The sequence below is a fragment of the Rhinolophus sinicus genome, linkage group LG02 (assembly GCF_036562045.2).
Source record: "Rhinolophus sinicus isolate RSC01 linkage group LG02, ASM3656204v1, whole genome shotgun sequence".
Taxonomy (NCBI): Eukaryota; Metazoa; Chordata; class Mammalia; order Chiroptera; family Rhinolophidae; genus Rhinolophus; species Rhinolophus sinicus.
Window position 1 is genome coordinate 116,800,800 of NC_133752.1, and position 25,086 is coordinate 116,825,885.

Below are 25,086 nucleotides of genomic sequence, written 5' to 3' on the forward strand. Positions count from 1 at the left end.
CTCAATCCCTTGCTCTCTCTTCTCCCTTGGTACCCCTATGATGTGAATGTTGCTATGCTTGATGTTGTCCCAGAGGTCTCTTGAACTATCCTCATTTTTTTTGGATTCTTTTTTCTTTTTCAGTTTCATTTGGGTGTTTTCTGCTACCTTGTCTTCCAAATCACTAATTTTATCCTCTGCTTCATCTAGTCTTCTGGTGATTCCTTCTAGTGCATTCTTCATTTCTGTTATTGTAGTCTTCACTTCTGACTGGTTCTGTTTTCATGGTTCCTTCTTCTATGCTTGCTATGTCTTTGTTGAAGTTCTCACTAAGTTCCTTGAGCATCCTTATAACCAGTGTTTTGAACTTAGTATCTAATAAGTTGCTTGCCTCCATTTCATTTAGTTCTTTTTCTGGAGATTCCTCCTGTTCTCTCATTTGGGATGTGTTTCTTTGTTTCCTCATTTTGCTGCCTCTCTGTCTGTTTCTATGTATTAGGTTGATCTGCTATGTCCCACAGTCTTGGCCAGGTGGCCTGTTGTAGTAAGTACCCTGTTGGGTCCAGTGGCACAGTCTCCCTGATCACCTGCACTGGGTGCTTTAGGAGGGTCTCTTGTGTGGGTTGTATGTGCCCTCCTATCATAGTTGAGCCTTGGTTGCTATTGGCACATGAGTGAGTGGAACTGAACCTCAGGCTGACTGGATGTGGAACTTGGCCACATCCACACCTTACAGTCTGCTGTGCAGGAGGCTTATCCCACTGAGTAGCATTTGTTGCAGCAGGCTCTGGTGCCTATTAAGACCATCCTGTGAGTGTGCAGCTTGTGGGGCTAATTGGGCAGTGCTCCGCTGTGGTCTGAAGCCAATTTCCAAGTATGCTTTTCCCTCTTGGGAGGGACTCTGGTGCAGGCCCAGGTTACCCACTGCCTGTGACCAGCTGGGGACTATCTGGTAAGAGCTACAAAGTGATCCATGGTTTTTTGTTGCCTGTGCTAACCCTGGAGGCATGTGGGACAGGGCATGCTGAGAACTGAGGATATCTGCCACCAGTACCGGGCCTGGGGTAGTTCTGAAAAATTCCAGGACACCCTAAGGCTGGCTGCCACCTGCCAGCTCCCTTAAGGTTCAGCCATTGATAAAGCCTCATGTGTTATGCACTTTAGGTGAAGTACGGTCTTAGGGAGTCACTAGAATGGGAAGAGTTTTGGTCACGAGGTTTATGTAGACTCTGGTTTGGTACAGGTGCTGAGACTGAAACGATTCAGTGAAAGTCTCAGAGCACATCAAGGCCAGTTGCCACCTGCCTGGGGTCTGTCGGACTCTGATAGTTTTCTAAGAAAGAGTACAGTGTGGGTGGGGCTGGCTGCTCTTGGAGAAAGTGCCTCCAATATTGGGGGAGTTCATTGGGGCGGAGTCCTAGTGAGTCAGCAGGGTGGAGCAGTGGAGCTCACCAGGCCAATCAGATTCAGATTTGGCTGTAAGCATAAAGGGCGGGCTCAACATATTAAAGATGGCCGCTGCCTGCCAGCTGCATGGGAGGAGCACCTCCTCACAAGGAAATGGCAACTGTCCTCCAGCCCTCATCCTGAGGCCACACACCTCAGTCTGCCGCCCATATGTCTCTGACATCCTGCTAGTTACTGTCCCTCCGCTGGAGCCCAAGGTGAGTGCCTGCGAGTGAGAGAGTCTGTGCATAGGCCCTTTAAGAGGACGTATGGGTTTCCTGAAGCCTCCATCCCACCCAGATGGTCAGAATCCCACTGTTTTTCACAGCCAGATGTTGTGGGGACTTCTCTTCCTGGCACCAGTATTCCAGGCTGGGGAGGCTGGTGTGGGGCTGGGGCCCCTTGCTCCTTTGGGGGAAACCTCCATGGCTGAGATATCCCTCCCAGTTCTCAACCGCCACATGGTGGTTTGGGGTTAGTCACTTCCGAATCTTCTCCTTTCCTACCACCAGTCTTGACTTTTTCTTTATATCCTAAGTTATAAAACTTCTGTTCAGCCAGATTGGAGATGGTTCTCCAGGTTGACTGTATATAATTTAGTTGTAATTTTCATTTATTCATCGAAGGAAGCAGGCTCAGTGTTTATCTACCCTGCAATCTTGGATCTCCCATAGCATTTACTGCTCTTCCATTGTTCTGAAAGTTCCTCCAAAACAAGGGCTATTTCGTAATCATCTTTGCAATTTTGGGGCCCCCACAGAGTGCCTGGTTCTCATTAGACATTTCAGGAAATGCTTAAAAAATGAATAAAATGATGTATATTTCTGACCTGTACATATGATGTGTATGTTAATATGTATACATTGTATATTTATAGATATTTTTGGCATTTTTGTTTCTATAGAACTATCATAATAAAATATCTTAGGCTTGCATAGCACATTGTGGTGTACCAGTGATTTATTAACAGCAATAGTATTAATAACTATAAAATAATATATAATATAAATACTAAAAATAGCTATATTTCATTGAGTGTTTTACATGCATTATTTCATTTAATTCTCATGCTAACTCACTGATGGAGCTATTATTATCCATATTTTTCCAAGAGGAATCTGTGGTGTAGAAAATTTAAGTGCCTTACTTTCGGTCACATAGCTAGCAAGTGGCAGATCTGAGTCATCCAAGCACTGGAAACCAAGTCCAACACTTTTTCATAGCTAATTCGTGGAGTGAGTGATATATAGCCACACAGGAACTCGGTATTGTCTTTCATGAAAACTTAAATTGGATTCATGTGCTGTTACCAAAAAAGGCCAATATGAAACTCTGTGATGGCAAACAGATAAACTGAATGATGAAAATCGCCACATACCTGACACATGGAGTGGATCGATACTTTTGACTACCAACCTATCGAGTGGAATGGGCTGATCGAGAACCGTACATGAACCACCCTCTTTTATTACTGTTTGCAGCTCAGCCGTAAGTGAAGGACACATATAAGTGGTGTCTGAACCTCCACCTTTCTGAAATTAAACAGGAAAACAATGCAATAAATAGGAAATAAGTATTGTTGCACATACCTAAAGTGCATCCTGAAGCAAATTGATTTTTAGAAACAATTGCTTGAAATCCAGCTTACTACTCTTTCTGGATGTTGAAAGGTATTTTCCCAAAGTACATAGTGATTTAAAGCACAGGGTATCTGATACCCAAGTTTAATTACCTGAATAAATAACGTGTGACATCTATAACTGGGAAACATTTTAATCACCATCATATCAATTGGAAGCTGTTCATTTCCAGTATCTCTTTACAGTGCTGATGTGAGATGAATGAGAAAGCAGAGTCTTGTTTTGGCCAACTCTGTCCATGGGATCGAATACTAAACTCTAAATATTCCATGCTGTATAATTTGCAAGTAATGAAATTGTTTTGAATATATAAAATGTTGAATTTTTAAAAACAGGTGTTGAAGATTGTGATTTGCATGACATATATTGTGCATTAAATTGCAAAGAGGGATTTTTTCCCCAAAAAATAAGTGAAACCTAATGTTTTCTCTCAGTGGTTATTTTTGAGCTTATGAAGTCAATAAAACTCTCGAGATTTATTAGACAGAGGAAATTAAAGAGTACTTTAAAACATAACATTCCTTATTTTGGGATCAAGTTGTGAAGCAAGAAACTAGAATATTACCTTATAATACAGTGAATGGAAACCAGAATATTACCTTTTAATGCAGTGAATATGGGCTGCCATTAATTCATGTACTCAGATTTGAGCCATGTTTGAAATGAAGTTGGCTGTGCTTAGCATCAGGATTTTTAAAGGGGATATTTTTTAGAGCTTGACTTGTTCAGATATGCTAGTCTTGGTAGCTTAAGAGGAGGTCATCCAAGTTTCAAAACCGTGATTCTTAATATTCTCCAATATCCACTTCCTCCCCAATGAGCATTTGACTATTCATGGATTGATTAATGGTGTCTATTTTATTGCTTAAAGATCCTTAAATTATTTTCCTCAATTAACCAACATGCCATCTAGAAGCCTAGGTTATTAAAAGATTTGAGATATTTACTATCGTGATCTTACTTCTGTGTATGGCTAGTCAGCTGGCTTGGTAAGTAACAACAACAATAATAGTAACCACTGATACTTAAGTAATGGAAAAAATTCCTATTTTCCTAAGATTTTTTTGGCTTTCAGCCTTAGTTGGCTCATTTTGTCTGTGATGCTAGCTATACTTTGTTTGGCTTCTGTTGTTCTATACAGGTGGACCTTGAGAGATCAGGGCCCCCCTCCCACCTGTACCCCCAGCTCATTATTTTCCAGGAATGATGTGAGCTTTCAAATCAGAATGAAGGGTGGATATCGCCTCAGCACATAGCAGCAGACAGTTTAGAGAGGGCCCCATCCCCCACCCCGGCAGGATTCATTGTGGTGGACAATTTGGATGATGAAAGGGCCAATATGGACAAAAGCATTTTGGCTTCATTTGTTAGGCAGGTCAGGAATAAAATCCTGTGGCTTTTAGGCCTTACCTGTATGACTGAAAAAGCCAACATTTTATGATGTATCCATTTTTTAGAGGGTAAATCCCAATTTGACATATAAGAATCTTTCATATTTTTAACACAACTTATGTGGAAATATGTATTTAGAAATAGCAGCATTTTACCTTTTTGTTGCGCTTAGTTTTTGTAACTAAGAGGAAATCATCAAAGAGGAACAGATAAACATCCAGGAATCTTGTACTTTCTGAGGAAAGAAAGAAGGTGAAATTGAGGCAGGAAATAATAAGCAGAAGGGTTTTTGTTTTTTAGACCAAAGAATCCCAAAACAGGCCAGGCACCCTGGCACCCCATTGGAGCTCAGGACGCTCCAATCACGTGGGTCAGAAAACTGCATTACTGTTGGGTGATTTCTTCCTAAAGCAGAGACTTGAGGTGAGCCTGAGATCACAACTTTAAAGACATTGTATTTGTGATGCATTTCATGTGGATCTAAGAAACTTGGATCATATTTGTAAAGGTTTCAACAAAGCCTAAGACATTGAACACATAGCATTTTTGCCTCTTGACTCATCAGAAATAAAGGGCACGCTGTGGACTAAATCATGCTCTACCTCCCCCTCCCCAACACACACAAAACTCATGTGTTGAAGTCCTAACCTCCCGGTGTAGCTGTATTTGGAATAAAGAAGTAAATAAGAATACATGAAGACATAAAGGTGGATCCCTGATACACTACGATTAATGTCATCATAAGAGGAGACATCAGAGAGACAGCCCTGTGTGCACACTGAGAAGGAGACCACCTGTAAGCCAGAAAGAGCGCTCTCACCAGAAATCAAACTGGCGAGAAACTTGATCTTGGACTCTCAGCCTCCAGAACTGTGAGATATAAATTTTGTTGTTTAAGCCACCAAGTCTGTGGCATTTTGTTATGGTGGTCATAGCTGATGATGACAGTGATTAAAACTACTGGTTTCTCAAGTTTTACAGTGTGTTCATAATGTTTAAATATTCTTAATGTAGCTTTACATTTACATTGTTGATACTACTTTTGATAGTCACTTAAGGCAAATAGGCTTTTCTACTTTTCTCTACAAAGGGTTTAGTAGTAGACGAGAAATCAAATATTAGAATAAGTTATAGCCCTCTCTAACTTTATCCCTTAGAAGCGAGAAGAAGTGGTTAAATTTAAGTGATTTCAGAAGAAAAGGCAGTCTGTTCAGAGGAGAATGTGACAGGTGATTAAAATAAATATAAGAAAACTCAGAAAATATATATTTTTTTATTATTCTATATATTTTATTTATTTATGTTATTCTAGAAGTTCTTTCTTGGATACTTTGACCTCTGAAAAGTATGTGGCTAAAGTGAACTTAATAGATAAAATATTTAGGGTTCATGTCTATTTCCTCCCTTTCTTTAAGTTTAGAGGAAAGAGTCTTTCTGTATTTGCATAGAAGAGAAATTAGGTATACTATTCCATCTTGAATTGTCCTTTAATTTTTTTTAATAAAAACTATATTCCATCAATACTAGAAACTTTTTTTTTGCAAATCAAGTGTGCAAAACCTATTAATTGTCCCTCAAAAACCATTAATCCCTTCTTTTGTACTAATGACATTTCTGAGTTTTAGTGTGTACATGTTCACTACAAATAAATACTACATCTCCCAGCTTTCCTTATCGCTAAATATGACCATGTGACTAAATTCTGACCAATGGAATATAGGGAAAAGTGTGCAACTTCTGAGTCATATATCCTGAAACAGCAAGGCTTTGCTCTCCTGTTTCCTTTTTCCCTTCCCAAGAGCTAGACACACTGGTGACTCATTTTGGGCCTCAAGGAAGAAAGCAACACCCCAGGGATGGCAGAACTAAAAGGCGGAAGAAACCTGGGCCCCTACTCACTCCACGGAGAAGAGCTGTCACAGAGCTCAGCATTTTACATGAGAGAAAAATAAACTGTCCTTTTAAGCGATTGTTCTCTCTCTCTGTCTCCAATGGCTGAACCAATATCCTAACACACACAGCACTAAGAATGGGATATTCGCACAACGATAGACCTTCGGGACCTGTTAAATGTTTTCCCCAACCTCTGCCACTCATAATACATCAGGGGGATGATCATGGTCAAAATGAAATAGTTTTGTTCTCTCCTGCTAATTTTAAGTCTTTTGTTTTAACAAACAGGCAATGAGCACCTTCTGTGTCTTCGACTTTATTATAGAAAATACTGATAATTTTAGCTATCATTTAATGAAGCCCTGTCCCATCAAGCAGTCAACAGAGAGTGAGCACATGCTATGCATCAGTGATTAAGACAGAATATCTGCCTTCAAGGAGCTTTAATTCTACGAGAGTGGACACGTAATAAACATGCAAGCAAGATTTGAAATAAGATAAATTCAGGAACTGATAGTGCTGAAAAGTAGATATGATCATCTGAAAGAAGATGACTATGGAAGAAGGTTGAAAGCATAAAGTCAGGCTGTTCACATTTATTCTCCCAGGAGTTTGAAGCTATTACAGCCCAGTGAGAAACTTAAACCGAATGATTTTATTAGACTTAACCAATGAACGTTGTGGGTCTGCAATTCCACTCAGCTAAGTGCAAAGTTGGTTGTGCTCCAGAAGTTATGAAAACTTGTACTTTCTGGGACTGAGAAAATACACGTTTTTGTTTATAATAGTACCGTTTTTAAAGCTGGAAGAAATTTTGAAACAAAGTATATATATATATGTGTTAGGTATCATCATCACCACCATCATCACCATCAACAACATCTACAGAAGAGATGAAGGGAATTTAAACAATTTTTCCAAAGTCTACAATTGGTGCTAGATCCCGATTCTCGGTGCAATGATTTTTCTATTTAAAACGATGTCCTCTTTCTTCTAACACTATTACCCCCACCCCACCACACCTCCATGCCAACTCTGAGTCAAAGTTCCAGTGACTTTAAACTTGCCTCCATAGTCCTATATGGTGCCTCCTCTCTGATGGAATTCGAGGAACCATGGGCCTGGTGTTAGTGACCTTTCTGTGGCTCATCCCATCCTACCACATGTGACTCCACAAGAAACTTTTTTCTGAAAATTGGGTCTACGGACTCCTTCTTAGGCCAGTCTCCCACTCACGCTCCCATGACGAGCACCCCCATGCTACGTGACGTGTGAATGCACATCTGACAAGGCTTTTCACCGAGAGATGGTCATTGTCATGTTCATCCAACACCCACGTGACTTCTCATCATACCCACACCTGAACCCTAAAATTGACTCTCTGACCCTCTCTCCACCACCCTTAGTGTGGTCAACCAACCTTTCAGGCACATGGATTAGAACACTTGAAGACATTGACTCCTTTCCTCTTTAACCATTTTGTCAATCATAAAATCCTCCAATTTTTGCCTTTCAAAGACCTTTCACATTTATCCTTTTCTATCCATGCCCATTTCTAACATTTTAAGACAGACCAGTGTAGCTCACAGTGTTGGACAGTTGATAGCTAGAGGGAAGGGGTGAATCAAAATCTCTGATATTTCCAGGTGGAAGCCAATTTTGGAGGAAAAGGCATGTGTTTGAGCACAGAGCTGTGTTTTGCTTCATTAGTTTGATTTGGTTTTGTCACAATGTATAATTATTTTTGAAATTGTAAATAACATCAAAGAGAATGTAAAATTGTTATCTTTTCAAATGAAAGGGGAGGGAGGTGGTGTACAGGTTAAGAATGATTGAGAAACAGGCCCAGGCTCTTCTCACCTCACCCAGCTTCACTGTGGAGCTTCTGGCCTCTGTATTGGTCTCCTCCGCTACTCTATTATGTGCATTACTTCTAATGAATCTTTCTTCAGTGCATTTTTAAGCCTATCACTGGTTGCTGGCTTAAAAGCAGTCAGTGATGGGCTTAAAAGTGCACTGAAGAAAGATTTCCTGGTTGCATCCCTCTGTTTGGCTTCCAAAGCAGTTACTGCGATTCTGGAAGCTTACTAGGCTGAGACAGCCTGGCTTGTGTTCTCCTTGCGCATGATACAGAAGCTCCCTGAGCCTCAGATTTCTCACCTATAACATGGGATTAAATGTAACTTCTCTGCATAATTCACTGGAAAGAGAAAATGCATGAAAAAGCCCTTTGATGTAAAATGCTGGGTATGTGTATCTTCTCTAGCTGGCAGTTGCCAAGTGGAGTGTGTCCCCACCTGAGGTGTAATGCTGTATGGAAAGCAGAGCAGATTCTCAACAAATGTGTATCAAATAAGGAGTGTTTGCCTGGCACTCCCCAGCAGATCTCACACTCCCATAAATAGGCAACCTCACACCTCACAGGGCTTCACACAAAATAGGTGCCCAATCAAGATTTTGTGCAGACATGAACAAATGAATGGGTGCAAATCTAATTTCGTCAGACAGCCCTTTCTAATCATATTTATTGAGCACAGATTCTGTGCCAACCATTTTTTTCAAGTGCTTGTACACCCTTTAGCTCATTTAATCCTCACAACAAACGGGAGATGGCTGTAAGTGGCCCAAGATTACACCTCCTGAGGCCCGAGGAGGCTGAGCCTGGAAGTCTCCTGGCAGCCAGCCTCCAGGGTCACGCCCCCTAACCACTCTGCCAGAGCCTTTTCTCTCAGGCGGCTTCTGCCTCCCAGGCTTTTCTCCTGCTATGCTCTTTTTCTGGGATGTCTGCCCACCTTCCTTCCACCGACCTCCATCTTCTTATTCCTCCAAGCCCAGCGCGAGTCCCATGAACCACAGAAAGCCTTTCCTGGGTACCCCAGCTTCACAGACCGTACCTTCTTTTCTGAACTTATCCTGCAGTTCTGCTTATAATAGCAGAGCTTCCCAACCACAGGGAAAGCATTATACAGAATAGTGATTCCCTATCCTCCAGTAGTATACCCACTTAGCACGACACGTGTTACATAGCTGGCTCTCAGGTAACACTGACAGGCTGCCTGCCCAGCTCGCTGGAGGGGTAAAATGATAACAGCTGACACGGACTGCTCATTGTGTTCCGGACCTCGAGCTAAGCTCTTTGGGTAACTTATTTCATTTTAACAACAATTTTGTGAGATAGATATAGTGATCCCATTTTACAGAGAGAAAAGGGAGGGCACATATCTAGTTACTAGATCAAGCCAGCATCTGCCTGACTCCTTAGGATGTTCTCTGATTCACATCTTCCATCACCTTATCCATAGGCAAATACAATTTCCCCCCACCCTTCAATTAGCAACAATTGGACAATTACAAGGTAGCAAAGATGTGGAGTTTTTAAAGGAAGCAGTTACTTACCTGCAAGAGTTAATTTTCCCTCATAGAGAAGGTGTCTGTTGGTTGGTGACAGGATGTTTTCTGCCATGTGTTCTTTAAAAACATGTTTCAGGCACTTGCAAAACAAGGGAGAAAATCAAAGAGAAGTTGTTAGTGATTGGAAGAGAACGTGTTTCAGAAGCTGGGTAATGCCTTCTGCCTATCAAGGTCAACACATTTAGAAACGCCAGTAGGTGGACTTGGGAATGGGGAAGTATGGGTAAACCTCTCAGAAAGACCACCCAAAGAAGGCCGTGGTGATGTCAGCCTCCTCGTATACCACGCCACATGGAAGAAGGCTTTACTTTTTGCTCATAAAACTAGATTTTTTTTTTTTCCCCAAGCAGACAGCTGGGGACTTTGAAAGATTAGTGTATTTCCACCTGAATGCCAAACTTCTGGAAAGGGACATAAGTCTTAATTGATCCTTTTTGTACCTCTGGAATGAAAAACCTTTTATCTCTATCCCAAAGTGGAGGCCACACTATAATCTCCTGTAGATGTCTAAACTTTTGGAAATTATCAAGCCACTTCACTTTTCCTTCAAGATCCCCTGAAAGACAAGACACATTCAATATATTGGTAAATTCAGGTGACATTACAGCATAAATTTTAACCAAGATGCGCAGTAGTCATTTAGAGAAACTACCCGTGGAGTCAAACCATATTTTATGTTCATTTAACATATTGCTTGCAGTTTAAATGTCTTACAAAAACTCACTAATTTCAAATCAGCCTCTTGCAGAGAAAAATGAAGCGTAAACAATTTAATTCAGCAAGTTGGAAGTGTATTGTGCATTTTTATTTAAATAATATCAATATAGTCCTTGGTAGCTTTCTCTAATTCCCTATACTACATAGCCTGTAACTATAAGAAGAAAAGAAAATTACACTAAGAAGGACAAACATATTTTTTGTCCTAATCATAAAACGTACATTCCCTTTATGATAGGGATAATTAGTTCTTTTGGGATAAAAACTTATTTTCTGCTCTGAAGGTCTATATTAATTTTCCAGCATTTTCTAATAACATATCGCTATTGAGGTTTTTAAATGATTTCTGGGAATATGGAGGGCAAGTCGTAGACCTATAGAATTACATAGTTAGAGGAATCCTTGAGAATTTACCATCTTTAAGCTCAAAGACTTAAAGGAAGGCCACAGGGATCTCTTCCCCCAACAATGAAAATCCATATTTTATTGAGAAATCTCCAGATGAGATGCTATTATCTTCCTTACAAGCTTTTCAAAATGAGTAATAATCTTCAAAATTACTTTTAAACCTTTTAAAAGTCTGTTTTTAATTGAATTTTTGTCTTATTCACTTGATAAGCTTAATTCTAGTTCCTTGGGTCATTTTAGATTTTGAACAAAAAATTTAAAGAGAAAAGAAACTCCCAACTGAATGAATGGTCATTTTACTTTTTTGTCTTCTTTAACATTTCTTTTTTTCTTAAGATTTTTATTAAAAATATAGCTGGCATACAATATTATATTAGTTTCAGGGGCACGCCATAGTTATTCAACATTTATATACCTAAGGAAGTGATCACTATGATAAGTCCAGCAACCATCTGACACCATACTATGCTATCACAATATAATTGACTATATTTCCTTGGTGCCTGTTGAGACCACCCTTTGGGTATGCCGCATGCGGGGCTAATTGGGTGGTGCTCTGCTATAACTTGGAGCCAGCATCTAAGTATGTAGGTTCTGGGGTTTCTTGGGAGGGGCTCTGGTGCAGGTCCAGGTCAGCCACTGCCTGTGACTGTTGGGGCCACCTTGGTAGGAACTTCAAAGTGATCCAGTTATTTGCTGCCCATGCTAACCCTGGAGGCACATGGGAGAGGGCACGCTGTAAACTGAGGACAGCTGCTACCAGTACCAGGCCTGGGGTAGCTCTGCAAAAAGGCAGGACACCCTGAGGTCTGCTGCCACCTGTTAGATCCCTTAAGGTTCAGCCACTGATAAAGCCTCGTGCGGTATGCAATTGGGTGAGGCAGGGTCTCAGGGGGTCACTAGAGTGGGAAGAGTTGTGGGCATTAGGTTAATGTAGACTCTGATTTGGTGCCAGTACTGAGCCTGGAGCAACTCAGCAAAAGTCTCAGAGCACACTAAGCCCAATCACCCCCTGCCTGGAGACTGTGGAATCCAGTAGTTTTCCAAGAAAGAGTGTAATGTGGAGAGCTGACTGCTCTTGGAGAAAGTGCCTCAGGTGGTGTGTGAGTTGGGTGGAGAGGGGTTCCAGCTGAGTCAGCAGGGTGGAGCAGGAGAGCTCACCAGGCCAATCAGATTCATATTTGGCCTGTGGGGGCGGGTTCAACATAGGAAAGATGGCGCCTGCCTGCCTACTACATGGCAGAAGGCCCCTTCACTGGGAAAATGCCGACTGTCCTCCAGTCCTCTCACCGAAGCCACACACCTCAGTCTGGCCCCCATATGTCTCCAAGGTCCACCAAGTCACAATCCTTCCCTCTCCACTGGAACCCAAGGTGAGTGCCTGTGAGTGAGTGAGTCTGCGCGTGGGCTGTTTAAGAGGACACCTGGGTTTCCCTCAGCCTTCCGTCCCACTGCAATGGTCAGAATCCCCACTGTTTTTCACACCCAGGTGTTGTGGGGGCTCCTCTTTCTGGCATCAGTACTCTGGGCTGGGGAGGCCAGTGAGGGGAGCTGGGGGGAACTTCTGCGACCGAGATATCTCTCCTGATTCCCAACCACCACAGGGAGGTTTGGGGCCTGTTCTGCATCTCCACCCCTCCTACTAGTCTCACTGTGGCTTCTTCTTTATATTTTTAGTTATAGGACTTCTGTTTGGCTAGATTTCAGATGGTCCAGGTTGATTTTTCTAAAATTTAGTTGTAATTTTAATGTGTTCATGGAAGGAGGCAGGCACAGTGTTTATCTACTCTGCCATCTTGACTCTCATTCTTCTTTTAAACTTGCAAAAGAACAATGTATCATATCTGTACAGATGATAATTATAAATTTGAATTCTTCCCTTTTGGCATACTCATGAAAGCCTGGTTTATGGGCATATATTATGTACCTCTAATTTTAATTTAATTATATAGAGCTACCAAATAAACTTAAGTCATCATAGGGCTTGTTCTGTTCCCATTCCCAAATATCAGTTCTAAAGATTGCAGTTGGCATTATTTTTAGATTGACCCTGGATTTCAATGACCTAAAAAAGTGATGAATAGGAATTTATCCTCCGGAAAGTCTTCCCATGATGTTTATTCCCATTTGCTTTGTGTTTGGGCTCAGTATAGATGTTAAAAACAAAGTGCCTTCAATCATCTGGAAGTAGAACTTTTCCTGCCTGAACTCACATCTGAAAACCTTGGAGGCAGCCACGTCCTGCGTACACTTGGTGGTAGTTTTCATAGGTTTCACCAGGATGTGACTGGAGCCCATTGTTTTGTGATTTACAATGCACTCAAACTCAAATCCACATTTCCCAGAGCCATGACGTCAAGTCAACGGAATTACCTTCTAGGATGGAAGCCCAGATGGTTCCCAGGAGCCAGAGGGCCACCCACCTCTTTGTGTAATCTTCCCTTGGAGCTCTGGGTTACTTATCTCAGGGACTTACGGATTGACTTTTCCACCTTTTCTTTCATGGAGTAGATCATGATTTTCTCAGTAGAGTCTGTACTCCTTTTCCAGATATTCTTCAGCAACAAGGGATATCGAGTCAGCCTGTGTAGTGGGGCCACTAGCAGCTCAGGCAGGTGAAGGCGTCTGCACTTTTCATTTTGCTCACACCACTGGGGAAGGCAAAAGCAGACATATCAGAATGTCACTTCTCCTACCAAGGCCCTGAGAAGCCTGAACATGAGGAACTTAGAGATTTTATTCAATTATGATATGACACAACTGTGAGCTTGCTGGTAAAGTTTATAAGCCACAGACTAGACTTTGATTTTGAAAATTTCACATTAAACTGTCTTTGGCAAGCATCTGTCTACCAGTGCCAAATTCAGGGTCTGCAATGGGGTTCTTAGATGTAGCTAAGAAGTATTATTAAATATTACTGACTAACATTGTTACTTGCCAATGAAAGAAATGAGAGAAAATATTTTTTTCAGATGTCTTGCCTTCCCAGTAATGGGATGAAGCAGCAGTCAGTATCACCTGTAATATCACCACTCAATCCTCCTAAATGGGGAAAATTTTCAAGATTTAGAATCACAGGAAAGGTTTAAAATTTGTTAAATACCCTAGTGAATGCATGTTCCATCAGTGGCTGTGATAAGATGTGTTAATATATGTGTTCCAGCCTTGTTTAGCCTTCTCACTTAAGAGTTTAGTTTGCTCATTGCCTTCTTCTCCCTGGCCCTCAGGGGAGATTTCTGGTTTTGCCATCTCTGTTGCCATCCTTGTGGTACAGTTAAGAGAATGTTTGCTTGTTGAATCCGGTCCTTGACTCTGCTTTGTTGGAGGGAATCAGAGTAATATAAGAAAATGAAAATAAAAGTTGAAGAGGCTAAATTGATCCACATTCTATAGAGCAGAGAGGAGAGGACAAGTATAAGGACATACAATTTTCAACAAGGATAGTTTGGACAAATAGGCAGTTGCAAGGTGTGCAAGCCCTGGGAGAGACAGGAAATGGAATTCTAGTAAGTGTTGCTATGGGGTGTACATTAAATTTCCATAAATGGTATTTGAGAAACACAAGTAAACATGAGAATAGTTCAAAAATTTGTTTCATCTGCTGGACTGTTTCTTTGAATTTGACAAGAACCTGAGGATCCCTGGATTTTGTGCAGGTGACACATGACTTAGGGAGACAGGTCTCTGGCTACTATTCACACATGTACATCAAGAAGTATTAAATGGTGTGTTCTCTTCCTCTTCTTCTTTGTCTTCTCTCCTCTTCCTCTTCCTCTTCCTCTTCCTCTTCCTCTTCCTCTTCCTCTTCCTCTTCCTCTCTTCTCTTCTCTTCTCTTCTCTTCTCTTCTCTTCTCTTCTCTTCTCTTGTCCTACCTACTCACACCTGAGTTCACCTATAATGAGGTCCTGCCCCTACACTGAATATTTTTCTTGGTACAGGCTATCGTCTCTTTCCCGTCTTTCATTCTCAGTCCAGGCCAGGTTATTTCCTCTGCCTCATGACCCAGAACCTTCAGGGTCAGCCTTAGTCAGGTCAATGTACATTGTGGAAGGCTCTCTCTGCTTCCCCAGATAGCTTCATACATCTTTATGTCCAGGTATCAGCCCTTGCATTTCAGAGATCTAGATACAATTGGCTCAAACCCCCACCAAGTCCAAAGCCCTCCCTTAGATAATTACAAACTCACTGAGAGACAGGTTTTCGTGGCTTCCTCCGGCCTTTGCATTCCTGCTTGCACACACACTGTTTCTTCCCTGAACAGCATGGGCCAAATGCCAAACTTAGCCCCTCGGTTGGTTTCCTATGTTGGTTTCCGCTGTAATCGCGCTTGTGCCAAATGTTTTATGAGTATATGTTTATTTTATTGAAAATTTTGGGTGTGGGGGGTGTTAAGTACACAGCCCATCCACAGCACCCCCCTTTTTACGGCTCCATTCTCTTCCTTTTAAATTATTTTTTATTATTAAATGTATTGGAGGGTAACATTGGTTAATAACATTATAAAAATGTGAGGTGTACAACTATATAATATAGCATCTGTATAATATATTGTGTGCTCTCCTCCTGAAGTCTAGTCTCCATTCTCTTCTTTGAAAAAAGAGCTTTTACTCTCTCGTCCTCCCTCTAACTCCTCCCCACTTCTCTCCTAGCCTCATGCTTAGCAATTTGCATTTGTTTTTCCTAGCTGGACCATGTCCTTGTGGTTTTCACCCTCCCCCACTAGGAACTTTATCAAAGTATTTCTTCTGAAAACACCCAGGGCTCTTCCTCATAGGAATGCTGTTAGACATGAGCTTTTCCACTTCCTTACATACAGAAGGCAGGTCATGAAAGTGAGCACAGGAGTGCACGGTGGCTGCAGCTCTAGGAGCCACCCCCTTCCCTTCTCCGTACTACAGATTCCTCTTGGTGGAAGGTACTACCGGCAGATTACCTCCAAGTTCTCATCCAGTTCAAAATGGCTAGAATTCTCATCAGGTTGGAAGGGATGGAGAAGGAAGCAGAGACTGCAGATGTAGAGACGCAGGGAGGGGTAATGAGTGGAAAGATGAGGTATGGAGACACCCTAGTCTGTGGTCTTTGTGGTTGATTTCCATGCTGACTCGCTCACTGGCATCAGCATTCCAGCTCAAGTGCGTGGGAGCTCCGTAACTGACTTCTCAGCAGCATTGAGGTATTCCCTCAAAACACACACCTGCGGCACCACTGCCCCAAATTTCCATGCTGTAGAAAAGAGCTCTGGTTGGCCAGCACCTACTGGTGTCTGGGGTAAATGTGAAAACAACCAATTTACCCCAGACATCAATCAGGCAAGAAATATCCAGGGTAAATAATTGAGACAAAGATCCAGGCCAAGATACGGGAAGCTTTTTAAGTTTCGGAAGGCCTCAGAAGAGAGAAAAAAGATATTTATTGATTCTAAAAGTAGCTATAAGTTTTTGTTTCATCTCTCTGTTGGCTTTAGTGTTCAGGTCCATTGGGGGGAAAAAAGAACATCTCTGTCAAGAAAGACTGGACATAAAAGCCTTTTTTTAATGGATAGGTCTAGATCCATGGAGGCTGCTTTTGATTTATAGTAAATATCTCATGTGTTTAGGGGAACAGTGAAAGGAATTCAGGGGCTCATGTAAAAACGTTCTTCTCATAAATCTGTCTTGGTGGGATGCAACATTGGGCTGGAGCAGCCCACATGCTCGGAATCGAGGGGAATTTACTTAAGCTCTCTAAACCTCGTCTGCTAAATGCGGTTAACAAGCAGCAGGTGGGTGAGTGGTTTTAATAACATAATTCATACAACGTGCCCAGAACAGTGCATTGTGGGTAGAGTTCTTAGTGATTGTTCATTGAACCCCACAAAGAGACCGGGTACAAAGTTTCAGTCTCTTTCTCTGCATCATTTTAACTGTCTCTGAAAGAGCAGGGAGAATTCTACTCCCATCAAGGTGCCCAACACAATATACAGACATTTACAAAGCCCAGCTCCAGATGGTGCAGAGGGTAAACTCATCCCAGTGCATTCATAGCCCAATTTCAGGCAGCCCATAATACCACACAAACTTAAGTTCTCCAACAATGTTGTTTATATCAGAGCATAATAGGGGAATGAACGTCAGCTGCAGACAGTTCTGAATCCGAATCCTGCCCCGCCCCTGAACAACCAAGTTGCCTACTTTATCTAAGCTCTTCAAAAATGGGGGATAATACCAAATCCCACAGGGTTATTGTGTAGACAAAGAGATCATGGATGACCAGCATACAATGCAGTGCCTGGCCGTAGCAAGGACTTGAGAACCAGTCACCTTTATTATTTATTATATGTTATAATTATCGTATTTTATGATGTGAGACTTATTATAACCATTACATTTTTATCTGTTATACTGTTTTTTTTATAAATTATCTGTGATGATGATTTGGTTCTGTACTATAATGCTGTGGAAGGCAGATTCACCTTCAATTCCTTCAGTCTCTCCCTGATCGCTCACCTTTGTTTCATGCTAACAGTTCCCAGACAGTGGGAAACAGCTCTGAGGAGCTGGAAATAGTTCCAGTGTAAAGAGCATTGGGTTATTTTTGCCTGAAGACTTTTATCCAGGTTCCTCTTTGCTACCTATTGGCCATGCGACCTTGCAAACATCATATAACCTCTCTGAGCCTCCGGAACACATGAGGACAATGCAGTCAACATCATAATTTTCTGCTAGGGATTAATAGAGATGTTTGAGTAAGTGCTTGGTAAAGCGATTTGCATTATAAAAGTATTGTGTGTGATCATTACAACATTGCATCCTCTCTTCTTTTTCCCTAAATATCTTTGGTTGCCACATATATTTCACATATAATGTAAACCACTCTTCTATGTCACAGTTGAGATAGGATTTTCCACAGTTGTTTGAGAACAGTGGCTGAGCCTTGTTAAATTCATCTCTGCCCTAGCTTGGAAGGGAGAGAAATGGACCTGGATTCTCCCCAGTTTGGGGGCCTGGCTGGGAGTCTAATCCATCAGCTTCCAGGGAAAACTTTTGTAACAGGATTATTCATACATTTGGAAATCTAATGAGCTTTCAGTTTTCAGTTTGAGTGGCAAAGAAAACACTGAAAGTTTAAAGCTGAAAAATAAGGCCAAGTCTCTCCCCTAGTTTCATTCCTCCTTTCTCCTCCACGCCACACCCAGGCTTCCTGGCACATCTGGGCCATAGGTGCACTGACTCACAGCTACCATTGGGAACTATGGGAGCCTTTCCTCCCACGCCTCTGAGGTAATGCTCTGCCAGGGGATTTTTGCAGCCGCAGGGAAGAGCTAGTTTTTTGGAAAGGTTTGAACTATTTTCTCTGCATCATACAAAAGTGCTCTGGTATAATACTGAAGAGTACAGTTAAGACAAAGAAATGTCAAAAGAGGGGTCAAAGGAAGTAGGGAAGTCAAGGAAAATTCTATCCATGTCGACTTCTTAGCAAATGCTAAGGGTTCTGAGCAAAAATTCCTTGTTCGATGCTTTGGGACCCATGGCCGCCATGTCTTACAACTCCAGGGGCAACGTTTACGCGGTGCTCTATGATGTACTCTAGGGGGAGCCATTCACATAGGATACGATGTAAATGGTGTTCCATGGTTTTGTGCCACAGGATCTTGCTGCGACCAAATCCTCTAAGAGCCAAACTTCTAAGCACAAACGAAGCCTCGGTTCTCAGTCTAGTATGTACCAGTTTCTTCCACAAACAAACCAAAGAACAAATAAAACAATTTTAAGCCCCATCCAAAATGTCAGGAGGGGCAGTAGATGATATGTTTCCAGGGCTACAAAATTGTAGTCTTACGTGTGCAGTGGCAGATACATTCATGAGGAGAGCAGACTCCTAGCTAAATATATTACTTATTATTTTTCTTCTTTCCCATTTAATTTGCGTTTAATAATTCCTAATACCTGTTACACCCAAAGAGTCTCAGGAAAAATATAAAAGGAAAAAATGGTACTTTACTTTTAAATAAATTCCAAAGTCCTCTCTCTGCCTCAGGCTCTCGAGATAAAAGACAGCGGCTGAGTAATTCAGGCAGTAGGTTTGGTGGCTCTGACAAAGGCTCCCTCGGAAATACTGCAAGAGGAGAAGAGCAGAAGGAGAATCAGCAGAAGCAAGGAGAACACAGACAGACTTTCTCTTTCTCTTCACTTTTATCATGAAGCAGAACAGGGGAAAGTGAAGGAGTCACCATTATCAAACAGGCTTATCTTCACAATAAACATTCTTTAAAAAAATGGTATTTCCATAGTAAACAGTTAACTTCTCAATAAATGATCTTTTTTCTTCATACGTAAATTCTAGTTAGGACATCTTGATTTAAGTCACCCCTTGCTTCTGTTTATGCTTTGTTGGGACCTACAGTCCCTACATCGTACCTGATAACAAATAATGTGTTTGATTCCAATGCATATGTTGGTAGATACTGTGCTTGTGTTGGTACCGTGTTTCCCTGAAAATAAGACCTAGCTGGACCATCAGCTCTAGTGTGTCTTTTGAGCAAAAATTAATATAAGACCCGGTCTTATTTTACTATAAGACCGGGTCTAATATAATATAATATAATATAATATCATATAATATAATATAATACCTGGTCTTATTATATAAGACCCGGTATATAATATAATATAATATAATATAATATAATATAATATAATATAATATAATATATATAGTATAATACCGGGTCTTATATAATATAATATGATATAAAACCAGATCTTATATTAATTTTTGCTCCAAAAGACACATTAGAGCTGATCATCTGGCTATGTCTTATTTTTGGGGAAACACGGTAGGTAAGCGATTAAAGTAACAACATTTAATTTTTCATCAAATCTTCCTCAAAAATATCCATAAACTTAATTCACCTGCTGGCTACTAAAACTGTAGAGTCAAATTTGGGACACCTTTAATAAGTGTACTGTGTTTAGCAGCGTGCGTTTTATTTAGCAATCTTACCCAACCTAACACTTATCTTCCCTTTTCTTCATAATTTCTACTTAATGTCTTAGATTTGTTCTAATGACCCCACATTTGTAAGTGATCTGAAATTTATTTTAGAATGAAGCAAATGAACAATTTATATGTATACAGAGGTTGCCAAAAAATGTACATACATTTTAAAAAGGAAAAAAAAACAATTAAAATTGTAATACTCAATATATACCGATAACAAAAGATGAATACAAGTCACGTTTGACTTCTGCAATTACAAGAGGTGCTCAAAGTGGTTACCATCAGCGTCCAGACACTTCTGATTACGGTGAACTACTGCTTGAGCAACATTGACCAAAGTGTCCACTTGTGTACAGTTTTTTGGCACCCCCAGTATATTCACATATAAAATGATCAAACTGAGCACACCACACAATATGCCACCATCTCAGTCAGGTGTCTTTGTTGGCAATTAATTATTCTTTTCTCTCCATCAATACTTCTGTCTCCTTACTGGCAGACATTCTCTTCAGTGTAGTGCCTCCCAGGTTGCTAAGCCAATGTTCTCCTTGATAGGTTTCTTGATTAACAGAATGAGTAGCGGGTCTCATTAAGGAGTTTCCAATAGTGACATCATGTGGAAGAATGAGAGAAGGAAGACGCACCTTTTGGTAAAGTTAGAACTACAGTGAGTAGAGAAAGCAGACCCAGTCTAAAAGCCACTAAAGGAAGTGACAGTGATAAAGGCAGAGACAACAAAAACTAGAAAAATATTTTGTTATAAGACAGAGGAGAAAACACTATGGGGGAAAATGCCAAGTTTTGGCTCCAGCAAGAAGTAATTTGAAAGACAATGATGTGAATTTATTTTTGAGGGAGTGGAGGGTTGTTGATAGCTTGGAGATACAGAGAAGGTCTTTTCACAGGACACTTGAGAAATATCGTCACTAGGAGGCAACTGTTAAGACTGTATATGGTCAGGCCTAGAAATCCAGTTCTGCCACTCAGTAGCTATGTGATTTTGCCCATGTTAAGTAACCTCTCCAAGCCTCAGTGTCCTTCTCAGGGACTTGCTCACATGGCTCATGTGTGAATAACAAAATGTTCCAATCTTCTAGCTAGTGGGTTTCTTGTGAGGCTGTGTCCTGTCCATCTATTTCCTCTTCCTGGGAAGGATGTTATGTACCCACTCCCTGGAAGTTAAGCTTGCCCATGTGACTCTCCTTGGCTGATGAAATGGGAACAGATGTGCCGTGTGTTACTTTAGGCAGAAACTTGGAGTCCGTGAGTGCTCTGCCCCAGTCTCTTATGTCTTGTTATGGTGACGGGTAATATTCCAGGTGGTAGCTGCTACCTCAGCATGGGTCCCAGAGTGAGGGCAGTACCACAGTAAAGGTAGAGCATAAGTGAGACATAAACCAAGCCGGTGATATCTGGGGAATGTCACTCTGGTACAACTGACTGATAAAGAACCTTTGAAATGTAGGAAAAACTTGAATACCCCATCTTTGCACACCTGTAGCATAATATGAAGCATTCATACGTGGGTTATATTATAGACGTTTAGTATAGAGTCTGTTAGTATCCCATGCTTAAGTGGGCTTTTAGTGCATTACCCTGTGGTGTGAATGTTCATTGTCACCTTCAAATTCAGATGTTGAATCCTAACCCCGCAACGTGATGATGTTAGGAGGTGGAACCTTCAGGAGATGGTCAGTTCGTGAAGGGGGCGCCCTCATGAGTGACATTAATGCCCCTATAAGGAGGCTCTGGAGACCTCTCTAGCCCCTCCTACCATGTGAAGGATGCAACGAAAAGTCTGTGACTGGAAGAGGGCCCTCCCTTAACCATTCTAGAACACTGATCTCAGACTTTCACCCTCTAGAACTGTGGGAAATAAATTTCGGTTGTTTATAAGCCACCCCGCCTGCAATGTTTTGTTATAGCAGCCTGAGCAGACTCAGACAACTTATGTGTTTTGATGAGAAGTTGGTATTTCTCCAGACTACCTACTTAAAACTAAAACTAAAAATTTTCTGGTTAGAGAGTCCAAGATTTTAGCTATTTCCCAACATTTTTCATTCTTTCTCTTATTTTTCAAATCTGTTTTTAAAATTCAAGAAAAAAATCTCCCTCCTAGTTTTCTTATTCAACTGTTTTCAAAGTTCGCTAAAAAAATCTCCCTACTTTACACCTAGTTTTCTTTATACCTCCTCCTTCATATCTCACCTCAAACATCTTTGCCACAGGAATAATTTCCAATCTGTAACTAACTCACCATCTGCCCAACCTAGAATATTTCCTCCATAATATCTATGTTCCTCAGCATTGATCTCAACTTGATTATATAATTATTACTGTTATAATTGAATTAATTTCTCCCCCACTAGACTGGAAACTCCCCATGAGTAGCAGTGTGTGTGGTTTTGCAGATTTATTGGGTACAGGGTATCAGCCCCACACATAAGCATTTAGTAAGCGCTCAATAAATCTCAATCTATGTTTTTTAAATGGATTGTAAAATTCCAATCTTGCTAAATGAGAATACTTAGGGACTGGATTAAAGAGCTCAGGCAAAAAGAGTAAGGAGGAGGCCCAAATATCTACTCAAGAAATAAATAGCATTTATCAAACCAGCGCTTCAGGTTTTCCTCTTTTCTTCTTCTTTCATACACAAAAGTCCTATTAAGGATGTTGATGGATTTGAAGGTTTATTTTGTTCCTTTCTGAGAGACTGGCACTTCTGTTAGAAGAACAACTGAACCATGTAATTAGCCTACACAAACTATTGCCATGAATATTGCTTTAAATTGAAGTCATTTAAAAAACACACTTGGAAAATGCCTGTTCCATGTGTGCAGATTTCTGTGTTAATAAAACCCACACAGGAGAGGTGACAATGGGAAAACAGAATCGGCAAGTTATTTTTGAAAGCACTGATTAGTGCAGGAAGGGATGCTTCCTTTGTGGGAGGGTGCTAGCGGACCTTCCCCAGGGACAACAAAAACAGAAAACCAAGGAGATATTGACAACTATCCTGGGAGGTGGGTGAAGTTATTGCATGAAACTGAGATATCCCAGAAGGATTTTTACCTTTGTGAGCACAGAAATGAAATCCATGGATGGTGAAGTCTCAGAAGCATCGATGTAGTCTTTGATGATGGCAAAGAGACTGGTCACAAAATGAAAGCTCGTCTAGGGGCCAGAGAGAAAGAAAGCAAGAGTAGGCACACACCCAGGGGGAAGGGATAAATATTTGATGAACTTCAAATATCATTCTTATAGATGTTTGCCATTTTCAATTTATATCCTGGCAAAATTCAGATTTATTGTGTTTTTCCAATATATATTTTCTCATAAGTTTTTTTTTAATGAATAAATTCCTTTTGAATCTCTCCTTACATTTTAGAGGAAAGATATTTATTTATACTATATGTGAGAAAAGGACATTCATTTGAGAATAAACATTTATGAAGATGATGGAGATCTTAGGAATATGTTTACTTTTTTGAACAGCCAAGGAAAAATGAAAAATGTTACTGAAGGCTGATACCTGCAATCTATTGGAAGATGTCAATGAATATTTAGGTTTCTTTCTGATGAAGCCAACCTCCTGACCATAAAATTATATGGCTGAATACACCATATTCCACATTCCAGTATGGAATACAAGCCACAGAACTAGAACAAGTGTGATTTTCACGATCCTCCGGTGAATTTTAAAACATGTCTCCTGGCATCTTCCTACTTTGGCTCACCTGACTTAACTCCTCCAGGTTTGCAAAAAGTCTCCATAAATCCACATCCAGGAGATATTCATGAGTTTGTAGATATTTAAGTGTATTCATGAAAATCTTAAAAAAAATAACAAATGCAAAATAAATGCACATTACTTTCTGTTTTTAGATTTTGAAACTTACCCTTCGCAAGAACGTAAAGCATAAATCTCCTGAGTGTTACTTTACAAAACAGTTTAGAAATTAGTGCTTTCAAGGTTTAAGAATTTTCCTAAATACAAACAATGACATTTAAAGTCCATAGAACATATGGGAAATGTGCTCTTCTGTATGAAGTTGTTGTTCCTTGAATGTACCCTAACAACATTCCTGCTGAACATAATCCATTTAAATGGGCTTTCTCTGCCTTCCAGGGTCAAAGAAATCTCACAGGTTCTCTTCTTGCCAATAGCACTCACGAGACCAAAACAACATTCACACTGACGTCTCCTTTAGTTTTTTCTCTGCGAAAGATCCAATGTCTTTTACTTTCAGAGAAATCATGAGTTAATATCTGATAACTGGTAAGATGTTTAGATTTGGATAAAGGCATTAAATATTAATGAAAACATTAAGGGCATCTTTGTGTTGTTATTACTTGATTTGATGCTTTCATACAGCAGGAGAACTACTCTAGAGCAAGTGAAGAAAGAACCACAATCCTCACAGATAATCATCCCCTCATCCTATAAACTAAAGAGAAATCACTTTATTGAAATCGGAATACTTTGCATAAATATGATGAAGCATTTAAATGGAACAATTATCTCAAGAATTTTAGATGTGAAAAGACTGCACTTTAGATTGCCCACGTTCCAATTCCCGTTTCCATATTACTTAATTTATGTAGTGAATGGTTCTCCACTTGCTTCAGAATCACACAAAGATCCTGTTAAACCAGAAATTACTGCGCTCTCAGGGTTTCTAATTCAACAGGTCTCTGGTGGGGCCTGAGAATTTGCATTTCTAACAAGTCCGCAGTGATTCTGATGCTGTTGGTCTAAGGAGCACACTTTGAGAACCACTGACTTAACGCTTCCCCAATTCCATATCGAATACTATACGGGTTGTTTGGAAATCTGTCAATAACCAAGCATTTAAGACACAGAATTATAAGATACAGAAGTCATTACTACAGACCAATTGGGAGAATTTAGGGGCAAAAAGTCTTCTTTTTTTTTTCTCTAAAAAAGAAGCTATAAGATTCTTAGCTTTACTGAAAATTTTGCCATTGTTAAAAAATATAGAGTCCTTCAGTATATTTTACTATTTGAATTTACTCATTGTGAATTTCAATTTATAAGCAAGTTTGGGAAACTCATATTGATTGTGTAAAGGGAGAAACATGTATACTCTAAAAACACTAGGACATTAGGAAACAAACACAAATTGGTCTATTTTATTTTATTTTAAGCAGAAAATGCTAATTTGAAAAAACTTGTGCAGCTGAAGTGGGACAGAAAGA

General features: G+C 40.4%; 1 protein-coding gene across 8 annotated transcripts in view; it reads right to left on the reverse strand.

Annotated features, from left to right (window-relative positions):
• Nucleotides 1–25,086, reverse strand: part of PLEKHG7 (pleckstrin homology and RhoGEF domain containing G7) — a 56,883-nt gene that overhangs the window by 8,492 nt on the left and 23,305 nt on the right. For 6 of the 8 annotated variants that reach the window (XM_019710286.2, XM_074325289.1, XM_074325291.1 and 3 more), the window contains 8 exons: nucleotides 23,604–23,699; nucleotides 22,939–23,040; nucleotides 18,868–18,981; nucleotides 13,363–13,537; nucleotides 10,202–10,317; nucleotides 9,747–9,840; nucleotides 4,613–4,692; nucleotides 2,804–2,957 (listed from right to left, as the gene is read on the reverse strand). In XM_019710286.2, coding sequence (XP_019565845.2) covers nucleotides 2,804–2,957; nucleotides 4,613–4,692; nucleotides 9,747–9,840; nucleotides 10,202–10,317; nucleotides 13,363–13,537; nucleotides 18,868–18,981; nucleotides 22,939–23,040; nucleotides 23,604–23,699 — 931 coding nt within the window. Of the gene's footprint in view, nucleotides 1–2,803; nucleotides 2,958–4,612; nucleotides 4,693–9,746; nucleotides 9,841–10,201; nucleotides 10,318–13,362; nucleotides 13,538–18,867; nucleotides 18,982–22,938; nucleotides 23,041–23,603; nucleotides 23,700–25,086 lie in introns of those variants that run through there. The other 2 variants (XM_074325292.1, XR_012493867.1) reach the window with 2 other exon arrangements.